Genomic DNA, 24,010 nt, shown 5'->3' on the forward strand with positions numbered 1-24,010 from the left:
TTCTGTCATGTTCTAGCGCAGGGCTCTATAAAGCTGTTCCTGGAGAGATATCCTCCTGTAGGTTTTAACTCCAACTCTGTTCCTGGAGAGATACCCTCCTGTAGGTTTTAACTCCAACTCTGTTCCTGGAGAGCTACCCTCCTGTAGGTTTTAACTCCAACACTGTTCCTGGAGAGCTACCCTCCTGTAGGTTTTAACTCCAACCCTGTTCCTGGAGAGAAACCCTCCTGTAGGTTTTAACTCCAACACTGTTCCTGGAGAGATACCCTCCTGTAGGTTTTAACTCCAACCCTGTTCCTGGAGAACTACCCTCCTGTAGGTTTTAACTCCAACCCTGTTCCTGGAGAGATACCATCCTGTAGGTTTTAACTCCAACCCTGTTCCTGGAGAGCTACCCTTCTGTAGGTTTTAACTCCAACCCTGTTCCTGGAGAGAAACCATCCTGTAGGTTTTAACTCCAACCCTGTTCCTGGAGAACTACCCTCCTGTAGGTTTTTACTCCAACCCTGTTCCTGGAGAGCTACCCTCCTGTAGGTTTTAACTCCAACCCTGTTCCTGGAGAGCTACCCTCCTGTAGGTTTTAACTCCAACCCTGTTCCTGGAGAGCTACCCTCCTGTAGGTTTTAACTCCAACCCTGTTCCTGGAGAGCTACCCTCCTGTAGGTTTTAACTCCAACCTTGTTCCTGGAGAGCTACCCTCCTGTAGGTTTTAACTCCAACCCTGTCTACTACGCAACTAAGACATCAGGTAGGATTGTCTTAGTTACAGTAGTAGACAGTCATCAGGTAGGATTGTCTTAGTTACAGTAGTAGACAGCTCATCAGGTAGGATTGTCTTAGTTACAGTAGTAGACAGCTCATCAGGTAGGATTGTCTTAGTTACGGTAGTAGACAGCTCATCAGGTAGGATTGTCTTAGTTACAGTAGTAGACAGCTCATCAGGTAGGATTGTCTTAGTTACAGTAGTAGACAGCTCATCAGGTAGGATTGTCTTAGTTACAGTAGTAGACAGCTCATCAGGTAGGATTGTCTTAGTTACGGTAGTAGACAGCTCATCAGGTAGGATTGTCTTAGTTACAGTAGTAGACAGCTCATCAGGTAGGATTGTCTTAGTTACAGTAGTAGACAGCTCATCAGGTAGGATTGTCTTAGTTACAGTAGTAGACAGCTCATCAGGTAGGATTGTCTTAGTTACAGTAGTAGAGACAGCTCATCAGGTAGGGTTGTCTTAGTTACAGTAGTAGACAGCTCATCAGGTAGGATTGTCTTAGTTACAGTAGTAGACAGCTCATCAGGTAGGATTGTCTTAGTTACAGTAGTAGACAGCTCATCAGGTAGGATTGTCTTAGTTACAGTAGTAGACAGCTCATCAGGTAGGATTGTCTTAGTTACAGTAGTAGACAGCTCATCAGGTAGGGTTGTCTTAGTTACAGTAGTAGACAGCTCATCAGGTAGGGTTGTCTTAGTTACAGTAGTAGACAGCTCATCAGGTAGGATTGTCTTAGTTACAGTAGTAGACAGCTCATCAGGTAGGATTGTCTTAGTTACAGTAGTAGACAGCTCATCAGGTAGGATTGTCTTAGTTACAGTAGTAGACAGCTCATCAGGTAGGGGTTGTCTTAGTTACAGTAGTAGACAGCTCATCAGGTAGGGTTGTCTTAGTTACAGTAGTAGACAGCTCATCAGGTAGGATTGTCTTAGTTACAGTAGTAGACAGCTCATCAGGTAGGATTGTCTTAGTTACAGTAGTAGACAGCTCTAGCAGATAAAATGGAAACTAGTAAATATCTCTAGCAGATAAATGAAACTAGTAAATATCTCTAGCAGATAAAATGGAAACTAGTAAATATCTCTAGCAGATGAAATGAAACTAGTAAATATCTCTAGCAGATAATATGGAAACTAGTAAATATCTCTAGCAGATTTAAATGGAAACTAGTAAATATCTCTAGCAGATAAAATGGAAACGAGTATATCTCTAGCAGATTTAAATGGAAACTAGTAAATATCTCTAGCAGATAAAATGTAAACTAGTAAATATCTCTAGCAGATAAAATGGAAACTAGTAAATATCTCTAGCAGATTTAAATGGAAACTAGTAAATATCTTAGCAGATTTAAATGGAAACTAGTAAGTATCTCTAGCAGATAAAATGGAAACTAGTAAATATCTCTAGCAGATTTAAATGGAAACTAGTAAATATCTCTAGCAGATAAAATGGAAACTAGTAAATATCTCTAGCAGATAAAATGGAAAACATGTACGATAGGAAATCCTCATAGCCTCCCACTACAACACTACCAGTGGCTGACTGTCTCATGAAAAGGGCCAGAAGTTTTCCCCATTCAACAACCTCACCAGACAAAACTCTGGACCTTCAATTTGAAAACCATAACTATAACTTAAGTTTGTTCCTGGTCAGGACAGGTGGTTAGAAAAGTCTCTCTTTAGAATTTAGAAGAATATAATTACTTAATTGTTCCTGGAAGGAATTTCAGTAGAACTAACTTTAGTGGTGAAGATAAAGGGGTATCCTTCCCTTTACATTCTGATTGGGCCACATTGTAGCCGTTGCATCTACACATGGTAGTAAAATGTGACTCTTATCTGTCCACTGGGCCAGCATTTTGACCATATGTCCTGCTCCATCAATGTATGCAAATGTATTTAAGACACATCTTAATGCCATAAGTCAATGATTGTAGAATCAGGATGATTTAAATGGTTTCAGTGACCAGAGCCGTCTACACTTGGAAGATATCCAGATACAATACGTGTCTGACTATCTCCAGAGGTGGTCAGTAAGATCTGATCTCAGTCAGGTGGTCAGGGTTAGGGCCAGGGTTAGGGCCAGGGTTAGGGCCAGGGTTAGGGTCAGGGTTAGGGCCAGGGTTAGGGCCAGGGTTAGGGTCAGGGTTAGGGTCAGGGTTAGGGTCAGGGTTAGGGTCAGGGTTAGGGTCAGGGTTAGGGTCAGGGTTAGGGTCAGGGTTAGGGTCAGGGTTAGGGCCAGGTTGGTCAGGTTAGGCCAGGTTAGGGTCAGGGGTTAGGGCCAGGTTAGGTCAGGGTTAGGGTCAGGGTTAGGGTCAGGGTTAGGGCCAGGGTTAGGGTCAGGGTTAGGGCCAGGTTAGAGTCAGGGTTAGGGCCAGGGTTAGGTCAGGGTTAGGGCCAGGTTAGAGTCAGGTTAGGGCAGGTTAGGTCAGGTTAGGGCCAGGGTTAGGCAGGGTTAGGGTCGGGCAGAAGGTCAGGTTAGGCCAGGTTAGGGTCAGGTTAGGCCAGGTTGAGTCAGGGGTGAGGCAAGAGCTGTGGTTAGAGCTGGGTAGGGTAGAGAGGTGAGTTAGGTGTTAGGGCCAGGTTAGGTAGGTTAGGGTCAGGCGCTGTGGGGGTTAGGTAGGTTAGGCTTGTGGTGGCCAGTTAGCAGGGTTAGGTAGGGTTAGGTAGGGTTACATTAGGGTAGGTTAGGCCAGGTTAGCATGGTTAGGTGTAGGTTAGGGTAGTTAGGACACGGAATCAGGCGTTGGGCCAGGGTTAGGCCAGGTTAGGGTCAGGGTTAGGCCAGGGTTAGGGGCCAGGGTTAGGGCCAGGGTTGGGGTCAAGGGTTGGGGCCAAGAGGTTGGGGCCAGGGTCAGGGGTGCAGGGCCAGGAGTTAGGGCCATGGTTAGAGTGGGTTGGGTTGGTTAGGGCCGGTTAGGGTTAGGGTCAGGGTTAGGGCCAGGGTTAGGGGTTAGGGTCAGGGTTAGGGCCAGGGTTAGGTCAGGTTAGGCCAGGGTTAGGGTCAGGGTTAGGGTCAGGGTTAGGGCCAGGGTTAGGGTTAGGGTTAGGGTCAGGGTTAGGGCCAGGGTTAGGGTCAGGGTTAGGGCCAGGGTTAGGGTCAGGGTTAGGGCCATGGTTAGAGTCAGGGTTAGGGCCATGGTTAGAGTCAGGGTTAGGGTCAGGGTTAGGGTCAGGTAGAGTCAGGGTTAGGGCCAGGGTTAGGGTCAGGGTTAGGGTCAGGGTTAGGGCCAGGGTTAGGGTCAGGGTTAGGGTCAGGGTTAGGGCCAGGGTTAGGGCCAGGGTTAGGGTCAGGGTTAGGGTCAGGGTTAGGGCCAGGGTTAGGGTCAGGGTTAGGGCCAGGGTTAGGGCCATGGTTAGGGTCAGGGTTAGGGTCAGGGTTAGGACCAGGGTTAGGGTCAGGGTTAGGGCCAGGGTTAGGGCCAGGGTTAGGGTCAGGGTTAGGGCCAGGGTTAGGGCCAGGGTTAGGGTCAGCAGAAGGACAGAGACGAGTGGAGATTGGGGAGGAAAGGGGAGACCAGGAAGCAAAGCCCAGTAAGCAGAGTTAGGAAATGTGTGTGTGTGTGTGTGTGTGTGTGTGTGTGTGTGTGTGTGGAGATGGAGCCTGGGTTTGACTACAGGACAGGGACAGGCAGGGGGTGTCAGGTGACCGTCAGGCCCACTGTCTGTGAAACCCCAGAGACTGTAGCCTACTAGGCATGAAGCCGTGGAGGAGGAAGCTGGGTAATGTGATTAACCTTGGTGTGTATCCGAGTAGCAGCCCTACAGACTGCATGACTGATGTGAGACTGGACTGGATTGAACTGGACTGGGCTGGACTAGTATGGGCTGAGCAGGGCTGGACTGTGCTGAACTGGGCTGGACTGGGCTGAACTGGACTGGGCCGGTATGAGGCTGGGGCTGGTGGGAGATGCTGTATAATGCTGTATACTCTGGGAGAGGATTACCCACAGAATTAAACCTATTATATAGCCTATATTATATATAATACAGTATACGGTATATATCTCTATGGTAACATCACACTCACCTGGTCACACACCCGTCACACACACACGCTGTTACTTGGTGAGACACACGTGGTTTGTGTTCCAAATGGTACCCTATTCCCTACATAGTGCACTACTCTTGACTAGGACCCCATAGGGGCTCTGTTCAAAAGTAGTGCAATATACTATATAGGGAATAGGGTTCCATTTGGGATGCAACCTTGGCCCCCCGGCTGTATAGAGTTCCTGACTGACTGACTCCAGGGTGTTTAGTGGTTAACATGTCATGTGATCCAGTGGAAATGAACCAGTCAGTCTTCATACTATCTCATCCCAGACAGACAGACAGACGCTCACACAGACAGGCAGACCTACAGACAGCATACTAAGACAAAATAATATATATATGGCACATCAATGCGAGCTGTGGCAAGAAGGTTTGCTGTGTCTGTCAGCGTAGTGTCCAGAGCATGGAGGCGCTACCAGGAGACAGGCCAGTACATCAGGAGACGTGGAGGAGGCCGTAGGAGGGCAACAACCCAGTAGCAGGACCGCTACCTCCGCCTTTGTGCAAGGAGGAGCAGGAGGAGCACTGCCAGAGCCATGCAAAATGACCTCCAGCAGGCCACAAATGTGCATGTGTCTGCTCAAACGGTCAGAAACAGACTCCATGAGGGTGGTATGAGGGCCCGACATCCACAGGTGGGGGTTGTGCTTACAGCCCAACCCGGTGCAGGACGTTTGGCATTTGCCAGAGAACACCAAGATTGGCAAATTCGCCACTGGCACCCTGTGCTCTTCACAGATGAAAGCAGGTTCACACTGAGCACGTGACAGACGTGACAGAGTCTGGAGACGCCGTGGAGAACGTTCTGCTGCCTGCAACATCCTCCAGCATGACCGGTTTGGCGTTGGGTCAGTCATGGTGTGGGGTGGCATTTCTTTGGGGGGGCCCCACAGCCCTCCATGTGCTCGCCAGAGGTAGCCTGACTGCCATTAGGTACCGAGATGAGATCCTCAGACCCCTTGTGAGACCATATGCTGGTGCGGTTGGCCCTGGGTTCCTCCTAATGCAAGACAATGCTAGACCTCATGTGGCTGGAGTGTGTCAGCAGTTCCTGCAAGAGGAAGGCATTGATGCTATGGACTGGCCCGCCCGTTCCCCAGACCTGAATCCAATTGAGCACATCTGGGACATCATGTCTCGCTCCATCCACCAACGCCACGTTGCACCACAGACTGTCCAGGAGTTGGCGGATGCTTTAGTCCAGGTCTGGGAGGAGATCCCTCAGGAGACCATCCGCCACCTCATCAGGAGCATGCCCAGGCGTTGTAGGGAGGTCATACAGGCACGTGGAGGCCACACACACTACTGAGCCTCATTTTGACTTGTTTTAAGGACATTACATCAAAGTTGGATCAGCCTGTAGTGTGGTTTTCCACTTTAATTTTGAGTGTGACTCCAAATCCAGACCTCCATGGGTTGATAAATTGGATTTCCATTGATTATTTTTGTGTGATTTTGTTGTCAGCACATTCAACTACGTAAAGATAAAAGTTTTTAATAAGATTATTTCATTCATTCAGATCTAGGATGTGTTATTTTAGTGTTCCCTTTATTTGTTTGAGCAGTGTATATATATATATTTGAAGTCGGAAGTTTACATACACTTAGGTTGGAGTCATTAAAACTCGTTTTTAAACACTCCACACATTTCTTGCTAACAAACAATAGTTTTGGGAAGTCGGTTAGGACATCTACTTTGTGCATGACACAAGACATTTTTCCAACAATTATTTACAGACAGATTATCCCACTTATAATTCACTGTGTCTCAATTCCAGTGGGTCAGAAGTTTACATACACTAAGTTGACTGTGCCTTTAAACAGCTTGGAAAATTCCAGAAAATGATGGCTTTAGAAGCTTCTGATAGGCTAATTGACATCATTTGAGTCAATTGGAGGTGTACCTGTGGATGTATTTCAAGGCCTACCTTCAAACTCAGTGCCTCTTTGCTTGACATCATGGGAAAATCAAAAGAAAGTCTGGTTCATCCTTGGGAGAAATTTCCAAACGCCGGAAGGTACCACCGTCATCTGTACAAACAATAGTACGCAAGTAGAAACACCATGGGACCACGCAGCCATCATACCGCTCAGGAAGGAGACACGTTCTGTCTCCTAGAGATGAACGTACTTTGGTGCGAAAAGTGCAAATCAATCCCAGAACAACAGCAAAGGACCTTGTGAAGATGCTGGAGGAAAAGTATCTATATCCACAGTAAAACAAGTCCTATATCGACATAACCTGAAAGGCCGCTCAGCAAGGAAGAAGCCACTGCTCCAAAACCGCCATAAAAAAGCCAGACTACGGTTTGCAACTGCACATGGGGACAAAGATCGTACTTTTTGGGGAAATGTCCGCTGGTCTGATGAAACAAAAATAGAACTGTTTGGCCATAATGACCATCGTTATGCTTGTTTGGAGGAAAAAGGGGGAGGCTTGCAAGCCGAAGAACACCATCCCAACCGTGAAGCACGGGGGTGGCAGCATCATGTTGTGGGGGTACTTTGCTGCAGGAGGGACTGGTACACTTCACAAAATAGATGGCATCATGAGGAAAGAAAATTATTTGGATATATTGAAGCAACATCTCAAGACATCATTCAGGAAGTTAAAGCTTGGTCGCAAATGGGTCTTCTAAATGGACAATGACCCCAAGCATACTTCCAAAGTTGTGGCAAAATGGCTTAAGGATAACAAAGTCAAGGTATTGGAGTGGCCATCACAAAGCCCTGACCTCAATCCTATAGAAAATTTGTGGCAGAACTGAAAAAGTGTGTGCAAGCAAGGAGGCCTACAAACCTGACTCAGTTACACCAGCTCTGTCAGGAGGAATGGGCCAAAATTCACCCAACTTATTGTGGGAAGCTTGTGGAAGATTGATTGGAACTCCAGTGAGATTGATTGGAACTCCAGTGAGATTGATTGGAACTCCAGTGACATTGATTGGACCTCCAGTGAGATTGATTGGAACTGATTGATTGGAACTCCAGTGAGATTGATTAGAACTCCAGTGAGATTGATTGGAACTCCAGTGAGATTGATTGGAACTCCACTGAGATTGATTGGAACTTCAGTGAGATTGATTGGAACTCCACTGAGATTGATTGGCCCCACATTCAGTAGCACCTGTGTTCTTTTAGCATCAGTAAAGCATGTTGCATTGATTGCCTGCTGTATGTTACCTTGTGAACTGACGGTATAATTTACAGTTACCTTAGTTCACCAGGTTGTTTATCATCCTCACAACGACACACTGTCACACACACACACACACACACACACACACACACACACACACACACACACACACACACACACACACACACACACACACACACACACACACACAACAAACACACACACACACACACACACACACACACACACACACACACACACACACACACACACACTGTGAAGCTCATCTACTGATACACACCAAAGACAGTAGTCTATTTTTCACCTTAGTTGCCAGTGCCAGTCAGTGTGTGATGTGATATTTATTCACCACTATCCTGTATGATCAAGCGGTAATTATTGCACATTAATATTATTTTCTATTTTACTTTAATATGGGGTGCACAAGTGTCTGTTCATCACACTGTATGTACGTTGATGAATGTTGACAGTCCATACTGTTGGACCATGACTCACCAGCACAGTGAATCACAGGCTTCGTCCCAAATGGGCCCCTATTCTCTTTTGACCCTCTGGTCAAACGTAGTGAACAATTTGGAGAATAGGGTTCCATTTGGGACACAGACGCAGCTAAAAGGAAGCTCTCTGTCAGAACAACATATCTCTCGCTCAGAGTGGTTGTGGTTCCCAGTGAGACTAAGGAGCTTCGAAGCTTTTTAGGACTTCAGTTCTCCCTTCATCTGATATGTGAACTCTCTCTTTAACAGTGACCTTAAAAACGTTTTTGCATTTGAATTTGCTATGTATGCACAATAGTTATTAGCTAAATCGTGCCAATTAAAGGTTCCTAAAGATCAATAATATCTCTCTCTCCCTCTCCAATCCCCCTCCTCTCTCTCTCTGTCTCTGTCTCTCTGTCTCTCTCTCTCTCTCTCTCTCTCTCTCTCTCTCTCTCTCTCTCTCTTTGTCTCTCTCTCTCTGTCTCTCTCTCTCTCTCTCTCTGTCTCTCTCTCTCTCTCTCTCTGTCTCTCTCTCTGTCTCTCTCTCTCTCTGTCTCTCTCTCTCTGTCTCTCTCTCTGTCTCTCTCTCTCTCTCTGTCTCTCTCTCTGTCTCTCTCTCTCTGTCTCTCTCTCTCTGTCCCTCAGTGAGGGGATGTTCTAGATGGACAAGGTTGCAGCGCCTCACTGACCCAGAGAAGCCCAAGTCCCAAGGAGAGAGGATCCTCAAGCCCCAGGAGACGGCCTGGCCTGCAGGGGCAGGGAGAGAGGATCCTGAAGCCCCAGGGAGACGGCCTGGCCTGCAGGGGCAGGGAGAGAGGATCCTGAAGCCCCAGGGAGACGGCCTGGCCTGCAGGGGCAGGGAGAGAGGATCCTGAAGCCCCAGGGAGACGGCCTGGCCTGCAGGGGCAGGGAGAGAGGATCCCGAAGCCCCAGGGAGACGGCCTGGCCTGCAGGGGCAGGGAGAGAGGATCCTGAAGCCCCAGGGAGACGGCCTGGCCTGCAGGGGCAGGGAGAGAGGATCCTGAAGCCCCAGGGAGACGGCCTGGCCTGCAGGGGCAGGGAGATGGGCTCAGAGGAGAGGAGTTCAGCCATGTCTCACAAGATCTCTTCCCCCTCACACAGCAACAGCAGCTCCTCCTCCAAACACGACAGCCGACAGGTAACACCGACCACACACACACACTCATTAATGTCACACACACACACCGCTGTAACGCTGAAGTTCACCGTTACAGCGAGATTGAAATGTAAATCTCCAGGCGTTAGCGGAGACTGTATTCACGTCTCAATCTGAAAGGACCTTTACATCTGCATCACGTGATCTGTAACGTCAATCTGAAAGGACCTTTACATCTACATCACGTGATCTGTAAGGCTTCAGGGATCCAGACTGAATAGAGACTAGAGTGTAGTAAGCTGTTGAATTACTGTACTACAGACCTCCCTCCCTTAAAGACTTCCCTCTCTCCCTTATAGAGACCTCCCTCCCTTAAAGACTTCCCTCTCTCCCTTATAGAGCCCTCCCTCCCTTAAAGACTTCCCTCTCTCCCTTATAGAGCCCTCCCTCCCTTAAAGACTTCCCTCTCTCCCTTATAGAGCCCTCCCTCCCTTAAAGACTTCCCTCTCTCCCTTATAGAGCCCTCCCTCCCTTAAAGACCTCCCTCTCTCCCTTATAGAGCCCTCCCTCCCTTAAAGACCTCCCTCTCTCCCTTATAGAGCCCTCCCTCCCTTAAAGACCTCCCTCCCTCCCTTATAGAGCCCTCCCTCCCTTAAAGACCTCCCTCTCTCCCTTATAGAGCCCTACCTCCCTTAAAGACCTCCCTCTCTCCCTTAAAGAGTTCCCTCTCTCCCTTATAGAGCCCTCCCTCCCTTAAAGACTTCCCTCTCTCCCTTATAGAGCCCTCCCTCCCTTAAAGACCTCCCTCTCTCCCTTATAGAGCCCTCCCTCCCTTAAAGACCTCCCTCTCTCCCTTATAGAGCCCTCCCTCCCTTAAAGACCTCCCTCTCTCCCTTATAGAGCCCTCCCTCCCTCAAAGACTTCCCTCTCTCCCTTAAAGACTCCCTCTCTCCCTTATAGAGCCCTCCCTCCCTTAAAGACTTCCCTCTCTCCCTTATAGAGCCCTCCCTCCCTTAAAGACTTCCCTCTCTCCCTTATAGAGCCCTCCCTCCCTTAAAGACTTCCCTCTCTCCCTTATAGCCCTCCCTCCCTTAAAGACTTCCCTCCCTCCCTTATAGAGCCCTCCCTCCCTTAAAGACCTCCCTCTCTCCCTTATAGAGCCCTCCCTCCCTCAAAGACTTCCCTCTCTCCCTTAAAGACTTCCCTCTCTCCCTTATAGAGCCCTCCCTCCCTTAAAGACTTCCCTCCTCCCTTATAGAGCCCTCCCTCCCTTAAAGACTTCCCTCTCTCCCTTATAGAGCCCTCCCTCCCTTAAAGACTTCCCTCTCTCCCTTATAGAGCCCTCCCTCCCTTAAAGACTTCCCTCTCTCCCTTATAGAGCCCTCCCTCCCTTAAAGACTTCCCTCTCTCCCTTATAGAGCCCTCCCTCCCTTAAAGACCTCCCTCTCTCCCTTATAGAGCCCTCCCTCCCTTAAAGACCTCCCTCTCTCCCTTATAGAGCCCTCCCTCCCTTAAAGACTTCCCTCTCTCCCTTATAGAGCCCTCTCTCCCTTAAAGACTTCCCTCTCTCCCTTATAGAGCCCTCCCTCCCTTAAAGACTTCCCTCCCTCCCTTATAGAGCCCTCCCTCCCTTAAAGACTTCCCTCTCTCCCTTATAGAGCCCTCCCTCCCTTAAAGACTTCCCTCTCTCCCTTAAAGACTTCCCTCTCTCCCTTATAGAGCCCTCCCTCCCTTAAAGACTTCCCTCTCTCCCTTATAGAGCCCTCCTCTCCCTTAAAGACTTCCCTCTCTCCCTTATAGAGCCCTCCCTCCCTTAAAGACTTCCCTCTCTCCCTTATAGAGCCCTCCCTCCCTTAAAGACTTCCCTCTCTCCTTATAGAGCCCTCCCTCCCTTAAAGACTTCCCTCTCTCCCTTATAGAGCCCTCCCTCCCTTAAAGACTTCCCTCTCTCCCTTATAGAGCCCTCCTCTCCCTTAAAGACTTCCCTCTCTCCCTTATAGAGCCCTCCCTCCCTTAAAGACTTCCCTCTCTCCCTTATAGAGCCCTCCCTCCCTTAAAGACCTCCCTCTCTCCCTTAAAGACTTCCCTCTCTCCCTTATAGAGCCCTCCCTCCCTTAAAGACTTCCCTCTCTCTCTTATAGAGCCCTCCCTCCCTTAAAGACTTCCCTCTCTCCCTTAAAGACCTCCCTCTCTCCCTTAAAGACTTCCCTCTCTCCCTTATAGAGCCCTCCCTCCCTTAAAGACTTCCCTCTCTCCCTTAAAGACCTCCCTCTCTCCCTTAAAGACTTCCCTCTCTCCCTTATAGAGCCCTCCCTCCCTTAAAGACCTCCCTCTCTCCCTTATAGAGCCCTCCCTCCCTTAAAGACTTCCCTCTCTCCCTTATAGAGCCCTCCCTCCCTTAAAGACTTCCCTCTCTCCCTTAAAGACCTCCCTCTCTCCCTTAAAGACTTCCCTCTCCCTTATAGAGCCCTCCCTCCCTTAAAGACCTCCCTCTCTCCCTTATAGAGCCCTCCCTCCCTTAAAGACTTCCCTCTCTCCCTTAAAGACCTCCCTCTCTCCCTTAAAGACTTCCCTCTCTCCCTTATAGAGCCCTCCCTCCCTTAAAGACTTCCTCTCTCCCTTATAGAGCCCTCTCTCCCTTAAAGACTTCCCTCTCTCCCTTATAGAGCCCTCCCTCCCTTAAAGACTTCCCTCCCTCCCTTAAAGACCTCCCTCTCTCCCTTATATAGCCCTCCCTCCCTTAAAGACTTCCCTCTCTCCCTTATAGAGCCCTCCCTCCCTTAAAGACTTCCCTCTCTCCCTTATAGAGCCCTCCCTCCCTTAAAGACTTCCCTCTCTCCCTTATAGAGCCCTCCCTCCCTTAAAGACTTCCCTCTCTCCCTTATAGAGCCCTCCCTCCCTTAAAGACTTCCCTCTCCCTTATAGAGCCCTCCCTCCCTTAAAGACCTCCCTCCCTCCCTTAAAGACTTCCCTCTCTCCCTTATAGAGCCCTCCCTCCCTTAAAGACTTCCCTCTCTCCCTTATATAGCCCTCCCTCCCTTAAAGACTTCCCTCTCTCCCTTATAGAGCCCTCCCTCCCTTAAAGACTTCCCTCTCTCCCTTATAGAGCCCTCCCTCCCTTAAAGACTTCCCTCTCTCCCTTATAGAGCCCTCCCTCCCTTAAAGACCTCCCTCTCTCCCTTAAAGACTTCCCTCTCTCCCTTATAGAGCCCTCCCTCCCTTAAAGACTTCCCTCTCTCCCTTATAGAGCCCTCCCTCCCTTAAAGACTTCCCTCTCTCCCTTATAGAGCCCTCCCTCCCTTAAAGACTTCCCTCTCTCCCTTATAGAGCCCTCCCTCCCTTAAAGACTTCCCTCTCTCTCTTATATAGCCCTCCCTCCCTTAAAGACTTCCCTCTCTCCCTTAAAGACCTCCCTCTCTCCCTTAAAGACTTCCCTCTCTCCCTTATAGAGCCCTCCCTCCCTTAAAGACTTCCCTCCTCTCCCTTAAAGACTTCCCTCTCTCCCTTATAGAGCCCTCCCTCCCTTAAAGACTTCCCTCTCTCCCTTATAGAGCCCTCCCTCCCTTAAAGACTTCCCTCTCTCCCTTATAGAGCCCTCCCTCCCTTAAAGACTTCCCTCTCTCCCTTATAGAGCCCTCCCTCCCTTAAAGACCTCCCTCTCTCCCTTATAGAGCCCTCCCTCCCTTAAAGACTTCCCTCTCTCCCTTATAGAGCCCTCCCTCCCTTAAAGACTTCCCTCCCTCCCTTAAAGACCTCCCTCTCTCCCTTATAGAGCCCTCCCTCCCTTAAAGACTTCCCTCTCTCCCTTATAGAGCCCTCCCTCCCTTAAAGACTTCCCTCTCTCCCTTATAGAGCCCTCCCTCCCTTAAAGACTTCCCTCTCTCCCTTATAGAGCCCTCCCTCCCTTAAAGACTTCCCTCTCTCCCTTATAGAGCCCTCCCTCCCTTAAAGACTTCCCTCTCTCCCTTATAGAGCCCTCCCTCCCTTAAAGACTTCCCTCTCTCCCTTAAAGACCTCCCTCTCTCCCTTAAAGACTTCCCTCTCTCCCTTATAGAGCCCTCCCTCCCTTAAAGACTTCCCTCTCTCCCTTATAGAGCCCTCCCTCCCTTAAAGACTTCCCTCTCTCCCTTATAGAGCCCTCCCTCCCTTAAAGACTTCCCTCTCTCCCTTATAGAGCCCTCCCTCCCTTAAAGACTTCCTCTCTCCCTTATAGAGCCCTCCCTCCCTTAAAGACTTCCCTCTCTCCCTTATAGAGCCCTCCCTCCCTTAAAGACTTCCCTCTCTCCCTTAAAGACCTCCCTCTCTCCCTTAAAGACTTCCCTCTCTCCCTTATAGAGCCCTCCCTCCCTTAAAGACTTCCCTCTCTCCCTTATAGAGCCCTCCCTCCCTTAAAGACTTCCCTCTCTCCCTTATAGAGCCCTCCCTCCCTTAAAGACTTCCCTCTCTCCCTTATAGAGCCCTCCCTCCCTTAAAGACCTCCCTCTCTCCCTTATAGAGCCCTCCCTCCCTTAAAGACCCTCCCTCCCTCCCTTAAAGACTTCCCTCTCTCCCTTATAGAGCCCTCCCTCCCTTAAAGACTTCCCTCTCTCCCTTATAGAGCCCTCCCTCCCTTAAAGACTTCCCTCTCTCCCTTATAGAGCCCTCCCTCCCTTAAAGACTTCCCTCTCTCCCTTATAGAGCCCTCCCTCCCTTAAAGACTTCCCTCTCTCCCTTATAGAGCCCTCCCTCCCTTAAAGACCCTCCCTCCTCCCTTAAAGACTTCCCTCTCTCCCTTATAGAGCCCTCCCTCCCTTAAAGACTTCCCTCTCTCCCTTATAGAGCCCTCCCTCCCTTAAAGACTTCCCTCTCTCCCTTATAGAGCCCTCCCTCCCTTAAAGACTTCCCTCTCTCCCTTATAGAGCCCTCCCTCCCTTAAAGACTTCCCTCTCTCCCTTATAGAGCCCTCCCTCCCTTAAAGACCCTCCCTCCCTCCCTTAAAGACTTCCCTCTCTCCCTTATAGAGCCCTCCCTCCCTTAAAGACTTCCCTCTCTCCCTTATAGAGCCCTCCCTCCCTTAAAGACTTCCCTCCCTCCCTTAAAGACCTCCCTCTCTCCCTATGAGCCCCTCCCTCCCTTAAAGACTTCCCTCTCTCCCTTATAGAGCCCTCCCTCCCTTAAAGACTTCCCTCTCTCCCTTATAGAGCCCTCCCTCCCTTAAAGACTTCCCTCTCTCCCTTATAGAGCCCTCCCTCCCTTAAAGACTTCCCTCTCTCCCTTATAGAGCCCTCCCTCCCTTAAAGACCTCCCTCTCTCCCTTAAAGACCTCCCTCTCTCCCTTAAAGACTTCCCTCTCTCCCTTATAGAGCCCTCCCTCCCTTAAAGACTTCCCTCTCCTCCCTTAAAGACCTCCCTCTCTCCCTTATAGAGCCCTCCCTCCCTTAAAGACTTCCCTCTCTCCCTTATAGAGCCCTCCCTCCCTTAAAGACTTCCCTCTCTCCCTTATAGAGCCCTCCCTCCCTTAAAGACTTCCCTCTCTCCCTTATAGAGCCCTCCCTCCCTTAAAGACTTCCCTCTCTCCCTTATAGAGCCCTCCCTCCCTTAAAGACTTCCCTCTCTCCCTTATAGAGCCCTCCCTCCCTTAAAGACCTCCCTCCCTCCCTTAAAGACCTCCCTCTCTCCCTTATAGAGCCCTCCCTCCCTTAAAGACTTCCCTCTCCCTTATAGAGCCCTCCCTCCCTTAAAGACTTCCCTCTCTCCCTTATAGAGCCCTCCCTCCCTTAAAGACCTCCCTCTCTCCCTTATAGAGCCCTCCCTCCCTTAAAGACTTCCCTCTCTCCCTTATAGAGCCCTCCCTCCCTTAAAGACCTCCCTCTCTCCCTTATAGAGCCCTCCCTCCCTTAAAGACTTCCCTCTCTCCCTTATAGAGCCCTCCCTCCCTTAAAGACTTCCCTCTCTCCCTTATAGAGCCCTCCCTCCCTTAAAGACCTCCCTCTCTCCCTTATAGAGCCCTCCCTCCCTTAAAGACTTCCCTCTCTCCCTTAAAGACCTCCCTCCCTCCCTTAAAGACTTCCCTCTCTCCCTTATAGAGCCCTCCCTCCCTTAAAGACCTCCCTCCCTCCCTTATAGAGCCCTCCCTCCCTTAAAGACTTCCCTCTCTCCCTTATAGAGCCCTCCCTCCCTTAAAGACTTCCCTCTCTCCCTTAAAGACCTCCCTCTCTCCCTTAAAGACTTCCCTCTCTCCCTTATAGAGCCCTCCCTCCCTTAAAGACTTCCCTCTCTCCCTTATAGAGCCCTCCCTCCCTTAAAGACTTCCCTCTCTCCCTTATAGAGCCCTCCCTCCCTTAAAGACTTCCCTCTCTCCCTTATAGAGCCCTCCCTCCCTTAAAGACTTCCCTCTCTCCCTTATAGAGCCCTCCCTCCCTTAAAGACTTCCCTCTCTCCCTTATAGAGCCCTCCCTCCCTTAAAGACTTCCCTCTCTCCCTTATAGAGCCCTCCCTCCCTTAAAGACCTCCCTCTCTCCCTTATAGAGCCCTCCCTCCCTTAAAGACTTCCCTCTCTCCCTTATAGAGCCCTCCCTCCCTTAAAGACTTCCCTCTCTCCCTTATAGAGCCCTCCCTCCCTTAAAGACCTCCCTCTCTCCCTTATAGAGCCCTCCCTCCCTTAAAGACTTCCCTCTCTCCCTTATAGAGCCCTCCCTCCCTTAAAGACTTCCCTCTCTCCCTTATAGAGCCCTCCCTCCCTTAAAGACCTCCCTCTCTCCCTTATAGAGCCCTCCCTCCCTTAAAGACTTCCCTCTCTCCCTTATAGAGCCCTCCCTCCCTTAAAGACTTCCCTCTCTCCCTTATAGAGCCCTCCCTCCCTTAAAGACTTCCCTCTCTCCCTTATAGAGCCCTCCCTCCCTTAAAGACTTCCCTCTCTCCCTTATAGAGCCCTCCCTCCCTTAAAGACTTCCCTCTCTCCCTTATAGAGCCCTCCCTCCCTTAAAGACTTCCCTCTCTCCCTTATAGAGCCCTCCCTCCCTTAAAGACTTCCCTCTCTCCCTTATAGAGCCCTCCCTCCCTTAAAGACTTCCCTCTCTCCCTTATAGAGCCCTCCCTCCCTTAAAGACTTCCCTCTCTCCCTTATAGAGCCCTCCCTCCCTTAAAGACTTCCTCTCTCCCTTATAGAGCCCTCCCTCCCTTAAAGACTTCCCTCTCTCCCTTATAGAGCCCTCCCTCCCTTAAAGACCTCCCTCTCTCCCTTAAAGACCTCCCTCTCTCCCTTAAAGACTTCCCTCTCTCCCTTATAGAGCCCTCCCTCCCTTAAAGACTTCCCTCTCTCCCTTATAGAGCCCTCCCTCCCTTAAAGACTTCCCTCTCTCCCTTATATAGCCCTCCCTCCCTTAAAGACTTCCCTCTCTCCCTTATAGAGCCCTCCCTCCCTTAAAGACCTCCCTCCCTCCCTTAAAGACCTCCCTCTCTCCCTTATAGAGCCCTCCCTCCCTTAAAGACTCCCTCTCTCCCTTATATAGCCCTCCCTCCCTTAAAGACTTCCCTCTCTCCCTTATAGAGCCCTCCCTCCCTTAAAGACTTCCCTCTCTCCCTTATAGAGCCCTCCCTCCCTTAAAGACTTCCCTCTCTCCCTTATAGAGCCCTCCCTCCCTTAAAGACCTCCCTCTCTCCCTTATAGAGCCCTCCCTCCCTTAAAGACCTCCCTCTCTCCCTTATAGAGCCCTCCCTCCCTTAAAGACTTCCCTCTCTCCCTTATAGAGCCCTCCCTCCCTTAAAGACCTCCCTCTCTCCCTTATAGAGCCCTCCCTCCCTTAAAGACTTCCCTCTCTCCCTTATAGAGCCCTCCCTCCCTTAAAGACTTCCCTCTCTCCCTTATAGAGCCCTCCCTCCCTTAAAGACCTCCCTCTCTCCCTTATAGAGCCCTCCCTCCCTTAAAGACTTCCCTCTCTCCCTTATAGAGCCCTCCCTCCCTTAAAGACTTCCCTCTCTCCCTTATAGAGCCCTCCCTCCCTTAAAGACCTCCCTCTCTCCCTTATAGAGCCCTCCCTCCCTTAAAGACTTCCCTCCTCCCTTAAAGACTTCCCTCCCTCCCTTATAGATCCCTCCCTCCCTTAAAGACCTCCCTCCCTTAAAGACTTCCCTCCCTTATAGAGCCCTCCCTCCCTTAAAGACTTCCTCTCCTCCCTTATAGAGCCCTCCCTCCCTTAAAGACTTCCCTCTCCCCCTTATAGAGCCCTCCCTCCCTCCCTTAAAGACTTCCCTCTCTCCCTTATAGAGCCCTCCCTCCCTTAAAGACTTCCCTCTCTCCCTTATAGAGCCCTCCCTCCCTTAAAGACTTCCCTCCCTCCCTTATAGAGCCCTCCCTCCCTTAAAGACTTCCCTCTCCCCCTTATAGAGCCCTCCCTCCCTCCCTCCCTTAAAGACTTCCCTCTCTCCCTTATAGAGCCCTCCCTCCCTTAAAGACTTCCCTCTCCCCTTATATAGCCCTCCCTCCCTTAAAGACCTCCCTCCCTCCCTTAAAGACTTCCCTCTCTCCCTTATAGAGCCCTCCCTCCCTTAAAGACTTCCCTCTCTCCCTTATAGAGCCCTCCCTCCCTTAAAGACCTCCCTCTCTCCCTTAAAGACCTCCTCCCTCCCTTAAAGACCTCCTTCCCTCCCTTAAAGACTTCCCTCCCTCCCTTATAGAGCCCTCCCTCCCTTAAAGACGCCCTCTCTCCCTTAAAGACCCTCCTTCCCTCCCTTAAAGACTTCCCTCTCTCCCTTATAGAGCCCTCCCTCCCTTAAAGACTTCCCTCTCTCCCTTATATAGCCCTCTCTCCCTTAAAGACTTCCCTCCCTTAAAGACCTCCTTCCCTCCCTTAAAGAGCCCTCTCTCCCTTAAAGACCTCCCTCCCTCCCTTAAAGAGCCCTCTCTCCCTTAAAGACCCTCCCTCCCTTAAAGACCTCCCTCCCTCCCTTAAAGACCTCCCTCCCTCCCTTATAGAGCCCTCCCTCCCTTAAAGACTTCCCTCTCCCCCTTATATAGCCCTCCCTCCCTTAAAGACCTCCCTCTCTCCCTTAAAGACCTCCTTCCCTCCCTTAAAGACCTCCTTCCCTCCCTTAAAGACTTCCCTCCCTCTCTTATAGAGCCCTCCCTCCCTTAAAGAGCCCTCTCTCCCTTAAAGACCTCCTTCCCTCCCTTAAAGACTTCCCTCTCTCCCTTATAGAGCCCTCCCTCCCTTAAAGACCTCCCTCTCTCCCTTATAGAGCCCTCCTCTCCCTTAAAGACTTCCCTCCCTTAAAGACCTCCTTCCCTCCCTTAAAGATCCCTCTCTCCCTTAAAGACCTCCCTCCCTCCCTTAAAGAGCCCTCTCTCCCTTAAAGACCTCCCTCCCTTAAAGACCTCCCTCCCTCCCTTAAAGACCTCCCTCTCTCCCTTATAGAGCCCTCTCTCCCTTAAAGACCTCCCTCCCTCCCTTATAGAGCCCTCTCTCCCTTAAAGACCTCCCTCCCTCCCTTATAGAGCCCTCTCTCCCTTAAAGAGACCTCCTTCCCCTAAAAAACTACTTATGTGGTATCAGTATTTGTCAGAAACGTTTATTCTGCAGTCAGAATTGATTACATTGTATAACTACTTTAGGATCATTTTTGTCATAAAGTCAGTCTCGTCCAAAATTGAGTTTTGTACTTGAGTATGTCACAACGTAAATGAAGGTTGGGTTTATTTCAAACCTGACCACATGCCCACAGCTGGCAGCACACAAGTACTCAGCAATTCGGAGTGCAGCTGCACGCGCCCCGATTGTAATGCCGGTGGTAAATGTGGTTTCACTTTGGATATCCCTATGGAGCTAGTTAGGGACCATCGGTATATTACACAATGTACTGCACGTGGTGTGTGTGTGTGTGTGTGTGTGTGTGTGTGTGTGTGTGTGATGAGGGTGCGTGCTTAACTACTGTTGTGATCAGCACTTGAGAGAGAGAGAGAGACAGAAACTCAAACAACCACTCCTATCTCGTCTGTCTCCTGCTGTCTCTCTCACTCTCTCTCTCTCTCTCTCTCTCTCACTGTCTCTCTCTTCCTCATATCTCTCCCCCTCTTGCTCATCTCTCTCTCCCCCTCTTCCTCATCTCTCTCTCAATTCAATTCAATTCAATTCAATTCAATTTGCTTTATTGGCATGACGTAACAATGTACATATTGCCAAAGCTTACTTTGGATATTTACAATATGAAAATAATAAGAATCAAAATTGTCAACGGGACAACAGTAACAACAATAACCAAGGGTCAAAATAACCATACATTGAACAATAACAATACGCATACAGTAGAGGACATGTGCAGGTTGATCTGTCAGACACTGTCCCTCAACTTATGGCAGGCAGCAATGTAGTGCGCTGCCAACCCACAGCTCTCTGCATCTCTCTCTCTCTCTCTCTCTCTCTCTCTCTCTCATCTCTCTCTCTCGCTCTCTCTCCCTCATCTCTCTCTCTCCCTCATCTCTCTTTCTCTCTCTCTATCTCTCTCTCTCTCGCTCTATCTTCCTCATATGTCTCTCTCTCTCTCTCTCTCTCTCTCTTGCTCTATCTTCCTCATATGTCTCTCTCTCTCTCGCTCTCTCTTCCTCATCTCTTTCTCTCTCTCTCTCTCTTACAGAGGTCACCACCCCTTCCTGACATTCTGACTGGTCTCTGTGGGAAATGGAACAGTCTGTTTATTAAACACTATTGTAAACTGGCTAGTCAGTTTATACTAGGGCTTTGTCCCAAATGGCATCCTATTTCCTAGTAGTGTACTACATTTGACCAGATACCTATGGGCCCTAGTTGAAAATTAGTGCATTATATAGGGAATAGGATGCCATATGGGACACAGACAGTATATAAACAAAATAATCTACCCTTGTTGTGTGTTTACAGGACAGTTGGTAGATTGTAGAGGAGCTGTGTGTAACCTTGTTGTGTGTTTACAGGACAGTTGGTAGATTGTAGAGGGGCTGTGTGTAACCTTGTTGTGTGTTTACAGGACAGTTGGTAGATTCTAGAGGGGCTGTGTGTAACCTTGTTGTGTGTTTACAGGACAGTTGGTAGATTGTAGAGGGGCTGTGTGTAACCTTGTTGTGTGTTTACAGGACAGTTGGTAGATTGTAGAGGGGCTGTGTGTAACCTTGTTGTGTGTTTACAGGACAGTTGGTAGATTGTGGAGGGGCTGTGTGTAACCTTGTTGTGTGTTTACAGGACAGTTGGTAGATTGTAGAGGGGCTGTGTGTAACCTTGTTGTGTGTTTACAGGACAGTTGGTAGATTGTAGAGGGGCTGTGTGTAACCTTGTTGTGTGTCTACAGGACAGTTGGTAGATTGTGGAGGGGCTGTGTGTAACCTTGTTGTGTGTTTACAGGACAGTTGGTAGATTGTAGAGGGGCTGTGTGTAACCTTGTTGTGTGTCTACAGGACAGTTGGTAGATTGTAGAGGGGCTGTGTGTAACCTTGTTGTGTGTCTACAGGACAGTTGGTAGATTGTAGAGGGGCTGTGTGTAACCTTGTTGTGTGTCTACAGGACAGTTGGTAGATTGTAGAGGGGCTGTGTGTAACCTTGTTGTGTGTCTACAGGACAGTTGGTAGATTGTAGAGGGGCTGTGTGTAACCTTGTTGTGTGTCTACAGGACAGTTGGGAGATTGTAGAGGGGCTGTGTGTAACCTTGTTGTGTGTTTACAGGACAGTTGGGAGATTGTAGAGGGGCTGTGTGTAACCTTGTTGTGTGTCTACAGGACAGTTGGTAGATTGTAGAGGGGCTGTGTGTAACCTTGTTGTGTGTCTACAGGACAGTTGGGAGATTGTAGAGGGGCTGTGTGTAACCTTGTTGTGTGTTTACAGGACAGTTGGGAGATTGTAGAGGGGCTGTGTGTAACCTTGTTGTGTGTCTACAGGACAGTTGGTAGATTGTAGAGGGGCTGTGTGTAACCTTGTTGTGTGTCTACAGGACAGTTGGTAGATTGTAGAGGGGCTGTGTGTAACCTTGTTGTGTGTTTACAGGACAGTTGGTAGATTGTAGAGGGGCTGTGTGTAACCTTGTTGTGTGTCTACAGGACAGTTGGTAGATTGTAGAGGGGCTGTGTGTAACCTTGTTGTGTGTCTACAGGACAGTTGGTAGATTGTAGAGGGGCTGTGTGTAACCTTGTGTGTGTTTACAGGACAGTTGGTAGATTGTAGAGGGGCTGTGTGTAACCTTGTTGTGTGTTTACAGGACAGTTGGTAGATTGTAGAGGAGCTGTGTGTAACCTTGTTGTGTGTCTACAGGACAGTTGGTAGATTGTAGAGGGGCTGTGTGTAACCTTGTTGTGTGTTTACAGGACAGTTGGTAGATTGTAGAGGAGCTGTGTGTAACCTTGTTGTGTGTCTACAGGACAGTTGGTAGATTGTAGAGGGGCTGTGTGTAACCTTGTTGTGTGTTTACAGGACAGTTGGTAGATTGTAGAGGGGCTGTGTGTAACCTTGTTGTGTGTCTACAGGACAGTTGGTAGATTGTAGAGGGGCTGTGTGTAACCTTGTTGTGTGTTTACAGGACAGTTGGTAGATTGTAGAGGGGCTGTGTGTAACCTTGTTGTGTGTCTACAGGACAGTTGGTAGATTGTAGAGGGGCTGTGTGTAACCTTGTTGTGTGTCTACAGGACAGTTGGGAGATTGTAGAGGGGCTGTGTGTAACCTTGTTGTGTGTTTACAGGACAGTTGGTAGATTGTAGAGGAGCTGTGTGTAACCTTGTTGTGTGTCTACAGGACAGTTGGTAGATTGTAGAGGGGCTGTGTGTAACCTTGTTGTGTGTTTACAGGACAGTTGGTAGATTGTAGAGGGGCTGTGTGTAACCTTGTTGTGTGTTTACAGGACAGTTGGTAGATTGTAGAGGGGCTGTGTGTAACCTTGTTGTGTGTTTACAGGACAGTTGGTAGATTGTAGAGGGGCTGTGTGTAACCTTGTTGTGTGTTTACAGGACAGTTGGTAGATTGTAGAGGGGCTGTGTGTAACCTTGTTGTGTGTCTACAGGACAGTTGGTAGATTGTGGAGGGGCTGTGTGTAACCTTGTTGTGTGTCTACAGGACAGTTGGTAGATTGTAGAGGAGCTGTGTGTAACCTTGTTGTGTGTCTACAGGACAGTTGGTAGATTGTAGAGGAGCTGTGTGTAACCTTGTTGTGTGTTTACAGGACAGTTGGTAGATTGTGGAGGGGCTGTGTGTAACCTTGTTGTGTGTCTACAGGACAGTTGGTAGATTGTGGAGGGGCTGTGTGTAACATTGTTGTGTGTTTACAGGACAGTTGGTAGATTGTAGAGGGGCTGTGTGTAACCTTGTTGTGTGTCTACAGGACAGTTGGTAGATTGTAGAGGGGCTGTGTGTAACCTTGTTGTGTGTTTACAGGACAGTTGGGAGATTGTAGAGGGGCTGTGTGTAACCTTGTTGTGTGTCTACAGGACAGTTGGTAGATTGTAGAGGAGCTGTGTGTAACCTTGTTGTGTGTTTACAGGACAGTTGGTAGATTGTAGAGGGGCTGTGTGTAACCTTGTTGTGTGTCTACAGGACAGTTGGTAGATTGTAGAGGGGCTGTGTGTACCCTTGTTGTGTGTTTACAGGACAGTTGGTAGATTGTAGAGGGGCTGTGTGTAACCTTGTTGTGTGTCTACAGGACAGTTAAAAGATTGTAGAGGGGCTGTGTGTAACCTTGTTGTGTGTCTACAGGACAGTTGGTAGATTGTAGAGGGGCTGTGTGTAACCTTGTTGTGTGTTCACAGGACAGTTGGTAGATTGTAGAGGGTCTGTGTGTAACCTTGTTGTGTGTCTACAGGACAGTTGGTAGATTGTAGAGGGGCTGTGTGTAACCTTGTTGTGTGTCTACAGGACAGTTGGTAGATTGTAGAGGGGCTGTGTGTAACCTTGTTGTGTGTTTACAGGACAGTTGGTAGATTGTAGAGGGGCTGTGTGTAAACTTGTTGTGTGTTTACAGGACAGTTGGTAGATTGTAGAGGGGCTGTGTGTAACCTTGTTGTGTGTTTACAGGACAGTTGGTAGATTGTGGAGGGGCTGTGTGTAACCTTGTTGTGTGTTTACAGGACAGTTGGTAGATTGTAGAGGGGCTGTGTGTAACCTTGTTGTGTGTTTACAGGACAGTTGGGAGATTGTAGAGGGGCTGTGTGTAACCTTGTTGTGTGTTTACAGGACAGTTGGTAGATTGTAGAGGAGCTGTGTGTAACCTTGTTGTGTGTCTACAGGACAGTTGGTAGATTGTAGAGGGGCTGTGTGTAACCTTGTTGTGTGTCTACAGGACAGTTGGTAGATTGTAGAGGGGCTGTGTGTAACCTTGTTGTGTGTCTACAGGACAGTTGGTAGATTGTAGAGGGGCTGTGTGTAACCTTGTTGTGTGTCTACAGGACAGTTGGTAGATTGTAGAGGGGCTGTGTGTAACCTTGTTGTGTGTTTACAGGACAGTTGG

At 49.2% G+C, this 24,010-nt stretch overlaps 1 protein-coding gene across 2 annotated transcripts in view; it reads left to right on the forward strand.

Moving 5' to 3' along the window:
• Positions 1–9,202: 9,202 nt before the first annotated feature.
• LOC106591933 (oxysterol-binding protein-related protein 3) overlaps positions 9,203–24,010 on the forward strand; it is an 81,082-nt gene continuing 66,274 nt past the window's right edge. For both annotated transcript variants that reach the window (XM_045719202.1, XM_045719204.1), the window contains exon 1: positions 9,203–9,622. In XM_045719202.1, coding sequence (XP_045575158.1) covers positions 9,527–9,622 — 96 coding nt within the window. In that variant the 5' untranslated portion in view covers positions 9,203–9,526. The remainder of the gene's footprint in view (positions 9,623–24,010) is intronic.

The sequence above is a fragment of the Salmo salar genome, chromosome ssa05, assembly GCF_905237065.1.
Source record: "Salmo salar chromosome ssa05, Ssal_v3.1, whole genome shotgun sequence".
Taxonomy (NCBI): Eukaryota; Metazoa; Chordata; class Actinopteri; order Salmoniformes; family Salmonidae; genus Salmo; species Salmo salar.